We start from the raw sequence: 11428 nt of genomic DNA on the forward strand, positions 1-11428 counted from the left end.
GTCACAACTCCGTCATCTTTGTGACATATGATATTTGAAGAGTCTAATTTCATTACAACAAGTTAAGTGGTATTAGGTCGAAATCACCAACCTAGTTTTCTTACAAGGATTATTTTTTAAGGCAAAAGTGGAAGATATACACAATAACGCGTATGCAAAAAAGGATGCTGAAAAAGAAAATTATCAAAAGCAATTGAAGAATGTATAAAGACATTTAAGGGGAATGTTGAAAATGTTAATCGAACTTAAGTGTTGAAGTATTTAGGTTCATTTGTCTTCTAAGTTATCCTATTTGTATTATGTAAGTATGACTTTTATGTTACCAAATTCACAGTGGATGTGAATGCATTTAATTAGTGTCTATAGAACTGTTTCTTGCCTTGGCACCTATAAAAATCGCCTTGTAATGTGTTGTTTCGTAGTTTTCTATAGTAATTAGTTATCTCCATTTTCTATCCAGCTTATGAGGTTAGTTTATATTTTGCAATAAAACCATCCTCTGTCTCTTTTAACTATTACTAGCACTATGAATATTGATCTATTTCTAATCAGTCTTTGAATTTCCCCAGGTGCTTCTTGTACCCGAAACCTTTTTTTAATCAAGAAAAATTTAGTTGTAGTGAACCCAAGATTTGACTAAGTTTCGGACTTTGGGCTTTCTATAAATCTCCAAGTTTCTTTTCATGTGTTTCCTCTTCTTTTTTGCAGACTGATAGACAAACATACTCTTAACAAAAGAAAAAGGCCAAGAATGTTGTCCTTAAGTTTTAACAGCTTTATGCTTGTTGTGGTTTTCATTTTGCTATCCGTCAAAGATACTGTTGCTCATACTACTCATGACCAAGGTACTAATCATCCCTTTTGTTTTCCCAATTCAATATTTCTATATAATATCTTAATTCAATAAAAAGTTTCCTTCTTGAGAAATTTCAATATATAGCTCTTTAATATATACACACTCCCTTCTGCATGCAGTTGAACAAAAATTTGGGGTCAATGAAGCTGGAAATCGCATTGCCAAGTCAGGAGAGAAGGTAAAAATGTGCCCTTGTTGTTGTCAATCCTTTAATTCACTATAATTCGTCACATTTCAAGATTAATTATACTCGTGAGACCTTGTTTTTGCAAATGAGAGTGTGAAAAACTGAATTAAGGGGTTGTAATTGAAATTCCAGGAATTAGTTTCTTATGGTCATGTCCCAGCATCTATTGAAGTAATTGCAGCCAGTGGCAGAATTGGAGGAAGAAAAAGATTGGAAAGCATCATGACTAAGGAAGATTCCAAGAATTCAGTTGCAAGTGCAACATTTTCTGTTGGAAATTTTAACCATAAAGGGAAGGGGAAGTTAAGAATGCAAAGTAAATTGAGTACTACTGGCAGAAGTGTGCAGGTCAATAGAGGTAGTTTATTGGCTTTCAGTGCTGATTATCACATGCCAAAAACACACCCTCCACAGAATAACTGAGCTTTTACACAAGTTTTGAATTATTTGGCCTTTCATCATAATATATATTGTTGTGGCTGGTGAGAGAGGGAAAACTGTTTTTCCCATTCTCTTAGTTTCTATTTGATTTACTTTAGTTAGATGCTCTTGTGAAAAGGGATTATATACTTGTATGTATCCAATCGAAAATCTAGCAAAGGTCTATAGAATTTTCATATTTTCATATTTGCTAACTATCTCAAATTGATGGTATTTAATGACTAAATATCTCATATCTGCTAACTATCTCAACAAATGGTCTGCAATTCTGCATCATGTGAATTTTTGTAACCTAAAATTTTTTGGCCAAAATCAAATTGCATTGCATGGTTAACTTAATTTCTTGATGTTGCAATGTACTGTATTCTCTCTTAACAAGAAGACATTCACATGTGACATAGTAAACGTGACCTGTTCATTTTAAATTGGGAAAAATACTTATATTACCTCTTAAATTTATCTCGAAAAGTCATTTACAACTCTTAACTTTATGGCGTCTCTTTATCCCCTATTCTTATCGCAATTGTAACCAATATCCGCCTGAATGGTAATGTGGCAAAGTACAGTCATTTTCTTGAAAGCTTATAAAAGACACAAAGAGCTTTGTTTGGATGCTTAAAAAAGCGAACTTATATAAAAAAAAAAATAAGTTGGGGTTCAACTTATTTTTTTGGCTTATAAGTCGTTTTTAAGTTAAGCCAGCGGCGGCCCAATTATTTTTTTGGACTTATTTTAAGCACAAAATGGCTTATAAACTGGCCAGCCAAACACTCAAAAAGCTGAAAACAGCTTCAACAACTTATAAACTAAGCCAAACGGGCTCAAAATTAAGTTAAAGCAACTAAATAAGAATATGAGGTAAATGAAGGCACTAAAGTGTAAGGAATGAAGAACATAAGTATTGGGTTCACATGACTCCAGCCTTTTCGACAAAATAAGAAATATATGTGAAAATCACTAAAAAAAATATATTATAAATTCAAATTATGAACTCATGTTCTCAAAAGTGTAATGGGATTGATGGGAAGAATCTAAAGATTGAACCCACTGAAAATAAATTTTGAATCCGTTTGTGCGTAAAATTAAAGTGTAAATTACTTTTTGAGATAAGTTTCCGGGAAAATTTATATATTTTCCTTTTCAGTGTTACTATTAATAAATATTAGCATAACGAGCTTCGATTTCCTTTGCGTATTCTATCCCCCCCCCCCCCCCCCCTTCTTGTTTCAGATGCATTAGTATCTAATTTTTTTGAATGATTTTTCATTAGCCTCGGAATTCTTCCAAACCCACTCACAGCTCTGCTAGAGCTGGTATATATAGTTAAAAAAAACAGAAAGTTTACCTTATATGTACATGTCAGTGTTATTTAACTGATTAGGGTAATTTCATCTTAATCCTATTCTGTGTTCCATATTAGATTTGCTATATATGGATAAACTTCACTACATAAAAGTTACTAATTCTAGAAAAGGGACTCACACAATTTGGACTCACACAATTTTATTCCACCTTTGGGTCATTTGCGCTTTTGTCCCTCTTTTGTGCTAGTCTTTAATTTTTGTCCCTCAAGCCAAACAATTTCTCCGCCGAACATAAATCTATATTTTTGCATTATAGTATCCCACAAGTTATGTTATGCGCCTTAAAAAACTGATGCCCCACTAACCATAAATTCGATTTTGAAAGACAAAAATTAAAGACCCACCCATTTGAAGAAAAACCGTGCAATATCTTCAAAAAGTTGTGGTTGGGCTTGGGCCCTTTCTGCATGTTTTACTTCTTTTTTTTCGCGCGGATTGTCCTTCATTTGGGATGATCTTTAATTTTTGTCCTTCAAATTAGTGGTTTTTAAGTTTTACCCCTTACCTAACACCCCGAGGTTGTGGGTTCGAACCCCAGCTCAGTAAAAAAGGAAAAAAAAAATTGTAAGACAGATTTTTGCAAATCTATCCGTCGAAATTCTACCTTCCGCACAGATAGAATTTTTATCCATACAAATTCTGCCTGAAGGGAAAAATTTAAAGACCAGTATTTTGAGGGATAAAAGTTAAAGACCACCCCGAGCGAAGGCCAATCTTGCAAGTTGCCCGTTTTACTTAGATTCGAAGCCATGGGCCCAAAACTCTCTTCCATCAAGTGAAAAGGATGAGAAAAGGACATAAATGGTCTCTTAACTATGAAAGTAGGTTCAAAATAGTCCCTTAACGGTTTTGGTCCTTTAAGTTTGCCATAAGTTAACAAAAATGGTCCCTTAACTATGAGGGTTGGTTAAAAATAGTCCCTTAAGTATGCACTTAACGGTTTTGGTCCTTAGTTTAACAAAAGTTAACAGTTTTAGTCTCCGACAAACTATTCATCGAACTCTGTTTGTTAGATTTGACGAGAACTGTAAAAAAAAGGAAAAAATTAGCGAGAACTCACATCTAAAGGTATACATTATTAAAGAAACGGTCAAATACCTTGGGACGAAATCGACGGACATCAGTTGGTTATAGGAAAAAAACCTACAGACTTGATAATGTCAGAAAGTAGTGTCTCGAAACACAAAGACCGACGGGCTCTATCGATTAAAATAGAGGGAATCCATCGGCTAAATAAAATACACTAGACTTTACAAATAAATTAAAAATAGCAGAAACTAAAAAAGTTGTCACTACAAAAAAACAAGCGAAAAAACGACGGACGGAAACCGATGGATAAAATCGAGGGACATAATTTTTTTTAATTTTTATTGTTTTTTACGAAAATCAACGGAAGTCCATCGGTTATTTTTGAGGAAAAATGCGCTAAAACTATTTTTTTTCAAAAAAGAATCACTACACTGGAAGTATTTATTTTTCTTGAGTTTTCAGTAAAAACGAATCTAGTGTATTTTACTTAGCGAATGGACTCCCTCGATTTAAATCGACAAAGTCCGTCGATCTTTGTGTTCCGAGACATTATTTTCTGACATTATCAAGTCTGTAGTTTTTTCCTATAACCGACTAACGTCCTTCGATTTTGTCCCGAGTTATTTGACCGATCTAGAGTTCTCGCTAATTTTTTCATTTTTTTCATAGTTCTAGTCAAATCTAACAAGCAGAGTTCGATGAATATTTTGTCGAGACTAAAACTGTTAACTTTTGGCGAACTTAAAGGACCAAAACTGTTAAGTGCATACTTAAGGGACTATTTTTAACCAACCCTCATATTTAAGGGACCATTTTTGTTAACTTGTGACAAACTTAAAGGACCAAAACCGTTAAGTACATAGTTAAGGGACTATTTTGAACCTACTATCATAGTTCAGGGACTATTTTTGTCCTTTTCTCTGAAAAGGATCATTATCCATATTCTTGTTACGCTGAACAAACCAACTAACGACGGAAACAATTCCAGCGGTTCCAACACTCCAAAAATCTCAGACATGGAGTCCGACCCGGAAGATACCGGAGCTCCAGAAACCCATCCAAACAAACGGGTCAAAACCCTAGCCATAAATTCACCCGAATCCACCTCATCCGACAAAGGCAAATCAAAGCTCGAACTTTCTGATTCGGATTCGGGTTCGGGTTCGGAATCGGATTGTTGTGGAATTTGTTTGACTGAAACTGGACATGGAACCACAATTATACGAGGTTTTATCGATTGTTGCGACCATTACTTCTGTTTTGTGTGTATCATTGAGTGGTCTAAGGTTGAGTCCAAATGTCCTATGTGTAAACGCCGTTTCTCCACCATCCGTCGCCCGATAAAACTTCCCGTTTTTCCTGCCGAACGTGTTGTTAATGTTCCTGTTCGCGATCAGGTTCTTTACTCTTTCTTTTAATTAGTCTTTAATTTTATGTTGAATGTTTGATTGCTGAATTTGCTCTTTTTGGTGCAAGATTGTCTTTTTGGACTCCTGTGAGCTCAATTTTATACCTTAATTTGACTCATTTATGTAGTAAAACCATTAAGGCTCAAGGTTGTGGGTTGAAAAACCACAGAGGTCTCAGGTCCAATTCCCAACGAGGCCTTGGTGGACAGAGTTACTCGGTACCTGTGTTGGTGGGAGGTAGCAGGTATCGTGTGTAACTACGGTTACAAAAAGAGTACGTTAAGGCGATTGTCAATCTATGTTTAAATAAAACTAAAATCTGCCATTAATGCCGATGATTATAGTCGACTTGTGAATAACGTCTACAGATAAAAGGGAAAAGATAAAGAGGTTTGCATTAGGATAACATGTGTTTGTAGATATCCTTTTTAATGATGTATTAGGGCTCGTTCTTGCTGATTTTTCAACTCAGAAATTGGCAGACTATTTCTGTTTGTTAGTTATACTATGTAATTTAGTGATTTGATGAAAAGCTGATGTTCATTTGCTGTATGAAAAGCTATCGACTTGGTCTATGGTGATTTCATTAACCTGCATTTACGCATTTATGTCTCCGAAATTATCAAACTGCTGTTTACACATTAGGATACATCGTAGATTTCTAATCAATTTATCTCGAGCCGAGGGTCTTTTGGAAACAGCCTCTCTACCTCCATAAGGTAGGGGTATGGTCTGCGTCAGGGGCAGAGCTACAGCCTAATAAGGGTGGTCAGGCGAACACTCTTCGCCGGAAAACTATATTGTGTATATAGGTAAAATATTATGCTATATATGATTATAAATCACGTTTTGGACACCCTTGAAACATCTAGACGAGATAGTCCAGCGGTATAGTGTGTTCTGGAAAATCATGGAGCAGTTGGGCCCGGAGGTTCGATTCCCAGCAGCTGTGCGCGCCCCTCACCTTTCCAACCTCCTATTTATTTTTAACATTTTTAAAAGAGCAACACTAATCCAACCACACCTTTCCTATTTTAGTGCTCATAAAGAAGAATACTAATATTAGAATCATGAGAGTGGAAAAGGAATAAATTGATTCTTTAATATAAGGATAATTAATTACTTTCTATATCTATTTTCTATTACACATAAGCACAGTGGCGTACGCAGGATTTCTGTAAGCGGTGTCGATATTTAAAGAAGTGAAATATAAATACATAACTATAGTGACGTCATATTTTAGAACAATAAATTCAAGTTGAATTACAAATTAAAATATCAATTCAGATGAACCTTATATAATTCCATAGATTCAACCCAACCCACCTAAAGAAAACAATGAATGTTTTTAAGAAATTCCAACTAGAAAGAAAAAAATGAAAAAAAAAATATTAAAAGAACTCACATTTGAAAGAGCAACAGACAACACCAAAAATTGTAAAGCAACTTTAATCTCCAATTGCAAATTTAAAAGAAAAGTGAGTAGTTTTTTCAAAGTTAGGATTTTAAGTTGCTTGAGTAATCCTATTCCACAATAATATTAAATTATTTATTGACTACTACAATAATATACTCCTTGTTAGGTAAAGAGTCGCAGGTTTTAGCTCGGTTTAGATATTGCTGATTAGGTAAAGAGTCAAAGTAAGAAATAAATCTCATATTGGCAACATTTTGAACAGAATAAAGTTGGCTCAGTTGGATAGAGCTTGGCTCTTTTGAGCAAGGCGTCAAGAATTCAAATCTTTGTGGCTTCTTTATTTTTAGAATAAGCCTAACAAACTTTCAAATATATGCTACTCAATGGGATTGAACACGCGACCTCAAGGTGACTGGTTAAGCGCCAAGCCGGTGAGCTATCAGCGATGTAGTGTTAAGCAACGTCATCTCTTTAATATTTATCGAAATACTTTCTTCTGCATAGTATTATACATACATAAATAAAAATAAATCCCGATCAAGTGGTGTCAAATGACACCCCTTGGATACACGTGGGTCCGCCCCTGCATAAGCAAGTTCGTGCTATAATAATAGTTAATAAATATGTTATTTTGAAATAATTCAAAAGTAATATTACTTACTGAAATAATCCTTAATTAAAGACCTACAATGTAAAAATCCCTGAAGAAAAATAAACGTATCAGTAGCCAATTGGATTCCCAACCAATTTGCTTTTGACTTTCTTTTTCTTTTCATTAATTTTCTTAAAATAAAACTTAAAAGTATTTGTTTAATCGAAAGTTAATTAGCAAATCCTAAACTCTCTATAACTCTGCCGAAATCGAAAGCAAAAGGCTCCATAAAGAAACTAAAAGAAAACCTGATTCTGCTCTCCATTCTTCGTGTCTTGGTGCTATCACTGTAGTCGCAAGAGGCAGGCGAAAGTTTGAAGCCTAAAAGTGGTTTCATTCTAGGTTAAATTCTCTTTTCTTTCTCGTATTTTTTGCTTAGTCTGTTCACCTCATATTAATTTAAATATGAACTCATTAAAGCTAAATATTACGCAGTTTGATTTTTGAAATTTTTGGTGCATCCAGTCATTTGAAAAATCAATTACTAATATTATGTAGTTTGATTTTAAATTTTTGTGCACCCATTCATAAAAAAAAAATAATAAAAAAAAAAATTTACTTATCCAATGCTTGAACACCCTTCGTAAAATTCCTGGCTCCGCCATTGGTCTGCGCACACTCTACCCTCCCCAAAACCCACTTTTGGGATTACACTGGGTATGTTGTTGTTGTTGTTGTTATCTTTAGTCAATAGTCTATCTGAAGTCTCCTATTAGTTATCTGCTATCTTTAGTTCATTTACTTCTCACTGCACTCTGAATAATAAAATATTTATTATAGTCATCTTAATGCTTCAAAGGTTTGGATCGGAATACTTTTCCGTTGTTTCTACTTTTTGTGGTTCATTCATGTTCATATGTATATTTTGGAAGATTCACGTGGTTTGTGGTAGGGTAGACTAGGTATAATCTCTTGACTGCCTCACATGTATCACTGACGAAAGTGCTTATGCAGGTTTGTCATCACTTTGGAAATGTAACAACTGGACCGCGGGATCTCTACGCGGAAGTGCAATGTAACATTTGCCACAGCACAGCCGATGACAGTCTCCTGCTGCTGTGCGACCTTTGTGACATTGCTTATCATACTTACTGTGTTGGCCTTGGTGCTACTGTTCCTGAGGGTGATTGGTTTTGTGCAGACTGCTCACTTCTGAAGGCTGAACAGGCCCAGAATGAGACAAAAACTGATTACTATACTCAAACTAGTTTCAGTGATCACCACTCAGCAGAATCAGCAAGACCTGTATCTGTATATGATATTGTACGAGAGTCTTCTGTTGATGGTGTTGAGGGCGCTCCAACTGGCTCTTTGGTTGCGTCTGGAAGGCAAAATACTTCTCAAAGAAGCTCAATTAGGTTGGGTTCGGTAGGACAGAATGGTGTTGCAGGACGTGCCACTATGTTCAATGCCAGAACCCTAGGGCATTGCCGTAATGTCCATGATAGGATTCGCACATTACGTGAACATTGGAATGGTTTTCGAAGTGGATCCTTGACGTTTCCTTCTAGAAAAACGAGTAGTGCTAGTATTGCTAAACTAAAACCTGTGCGTAGCAGCTGTTCTGGTGAACGGCCTTTAGTTTCTTGCTCGAGTCAACCAATGACTTCTCAGTCTTCCAATCAAAATAGACAGGACAGTAAAGGATCAATAGAGGTGGAGAAGGCATGGAAAATGTTGGATATGGCTAAGGCAATTGAACGAAATAGTGACAGGAATAAATGTTCCGGTCAGGCCTCAAAACACACAGTTAAGAAGAATACTAGCTGCAAAGAAGCTGGTGAATCAAGCTCAAGGTCTATCTCAGTAAAGATTGAACAGCATCGGCCTAGTCATTCCGAGAGTCATGTTTGTAAGTTGGACACGAAATTAAAAGGTGCCTCAGGTGTATATAAAGGTTCTTCAACCGCATGCGGACCATTGTATAGTGAACTTGTATCTTCGAAGGAGTCTCAGACTTCACTTCAGTCAGATGTCTGTCATGCGAACAATAGACTACCACAGGAGAATAAGTCGTGTGCTGGTGGTCCCACACACTTGATTTCTTCTATCAGGTCGGCATCAAGTGCTACTATTGTAGACAAAGGAATCTGTTGTTCCTCCGATAGCATTGTGAATCCTCCTCAGGAGAAACTCAAGATCGAAAAGAGTGGCATTAAGAGAAGAGTTGCGGTGGAATGTGATGCCAAGACTGAAATCCAATCTCTTGTGAAGCTCAACCTGAAAATCCTGTGCAAAGATAAAAAGCTCGGTACGGCTTTTACTTTGACCTGTAGTTAGCTGATGCATCAATCACTTCATTGCATTCAAATGGTAAATAACTGTTTGTAGCATGATGCATCTGGTCTGAGTTGGTTATTCTTTCTTCTACTTCTATAACTACATATATAAAGCAAATGGGACTATATACAATTTTGTCAATGTGTGCTAATAATGGGTGTGGAAGTCATTCACAGTAAGTGCATACATCTGGTTATAATACTTTGTCTCATTGATAGCACTTCAGCGCATGGAATCATCAGTCTTGTAATCTGTATGACCAAAAACGAAATTTTTACCGCATGATATTCTATTTCTTGACACTTGATATGATTTTAATAGACTTTCATCTGTGCAGAAGTTGACACATTTAAGCAAGTTGCCAGACTAGCCACTCACTCCATCTTAGCAGCTTGTGGTCTGGAGCACAAAACATCTGGCATTTCTTCCGTTCCAGAATGTGTGTGCGTCCATGGAGAGGAAGTTAAGGAACTCAAGAGATCCACTCTAATGCCTAAATCGTGCCGAGAATGTTTCTTTTTGTTTGTAAAGAATGTGGTGAATACTATAATGCTAGACAACAGCTGAGGATTGGTACTTCATTTTTAACAAGGCCAAACAAACTAGATAGCGACGATGGCTAGTTTACAACACAATTAGACACTTTCCTGTACTTGCTTGAGGGACAGGTTATAATTGTGCATTTGTACCATCGATAGATTGGTCATGGGATATTTATCATTTAGTGGATTATTCTGCATTCTATCATATTCATGAAAGCTCATTTCCGTTGTCAAGTCATCCCATGTAGTTCTGTCTAACTTTTATTTCATATCCTCCCAGTTTAGTGAGACACAAATATAAACAGAGACCTGTTTTATCTCTTTGATTGTACCCTTTGAAGTTTGAATCGAAGCACACACCTTTTTTAGGTTGGGCTGATTTTTGAGTGTGGGCCCTTGATGTGGACTTAACAGTAGCAGTTTGGAGTCCATAATATGGGCCGGGAAGTACTTACCTCGGAAGTAAAAGAAGGCATAAAATACACAATTAACCATTTTTTAACTCCTGTTATTGAAGTCATGGAGTTTAAAATTTCACAAGTAAAATGTCAGGATATTGTCTTACAATTTCACATTCGAAACTCAATCTCTATGACAACGGTTATTTTAAAAGACAGGTCCCAAAAAGGCCAGTGAACACTATCTCTCTATAATAAAAGGAGTGTGTCATTGCAAAATCTATTTTAAAACAAAAAACAGAAAAAGAAGTTGGCGAAAGCTTTGTGGAGGCACTTCTAGCATGTAAGTAAGCTACATCAGCAGGACTTTTAGAAAAGGGAATAGAAGGAAAATGGACTCCTAAAACGACAGGTCACTTGGGAAAAGGGACTAAATTTGCTTTTCTTTTTATATTTACCTAGCCAAATTTGGAATGTGAAATAAAATGTCGACACTTTACGAAAGGGAAGTCATCTATTCAACAATAAGAAATATTGAAAGATAAACTATATGTAGGAGTAAATAGTTTACTTAGAACAAAGAATACGCATGTCATATAGAAGCAGTAACTTTCACTTTATGAGTGTTTTTAGCCATCTTCATCTTTGAACCATCAATATTCTAGTAATGTGTTTACTTTAATCTCATTTGACAAAGTTCTTTTTCTTTTTTAGCTGTTACTTTAATCTCATTTGACAAAGTTCTCTTTCTTTTTAGCTGTGTTTTCGTTATAAAATATTTTTTTTTCACCCTATTTGTTTCTTTAGTATCTGTGGACATGTACTGCCTTACTGTTTCTTTTTGGGGAAAAGG

At 35.7% G+C, this 11428-nt stretch overlaps 2 protein-coding genes across 2 annotated transcripts; both read left to right on the plus strand.

Moving 5' to 3' along the window:
* Window positions 1-412: 412 nt before the first annotated feature.
* LOC132054605 (uncharacterized) lies at window positions 413-1670 on the plus strand. Its single transcript, XM_059446580.1, has 4 exons — window positions 413-468; window positions 709-845; window positions 976-1034; window positions 1176-1670. Exons 1-4 carry the CDS (start codon window positions 464-466, stop codon window positions 1464-1466), a joined length of 492 nt encoding a protein of 163 aa, XP_059302563.1. The 5' UTR covers window positions 413-463; the 3' UTR covers window positions 1467-1670.
* Window positions 1671-4804: 3134 nt separating this feature from the next.
* Window positions 4805-10411, plus strand: LOC132052348 (uncharacterized). The gene is made up of 3 exons (XM_059443844.1): window positions 4805-5274; window positions 8310-9606; window positions 9973-10411. The coding sequence occupies exons 1-3, from the start codon at window positions 4894-4896 to the stop codon at window positions 10200-10202; spliced, it is 1908 nt and encodes a 635-aa protein (XP_059299827.1). The 5' UTR covers window positions 4805-4893; the 3' UTR covers window positions 10203-10411.
* Window positions 10412-11428: the final 1017 nt, after the last annotated feature.

This window comes from Lycium ferocissimum, chromosome 4 (assembly GCF_029784015.1).
Source record: "Lycium ferocissimum isolate CSIRO_LF1 chromosome 4, AGI_CSIRO_Lferr_CH_V1, whole genome shotgun sequence".
NCBI classification, from domain to species: domain Eukaryota; kingdom Viridiplantae; phylum Streptophyta; class Magnoliopsida; order Solanales; family Solanaceae; genus Lycium; species Lycium ferocissimum.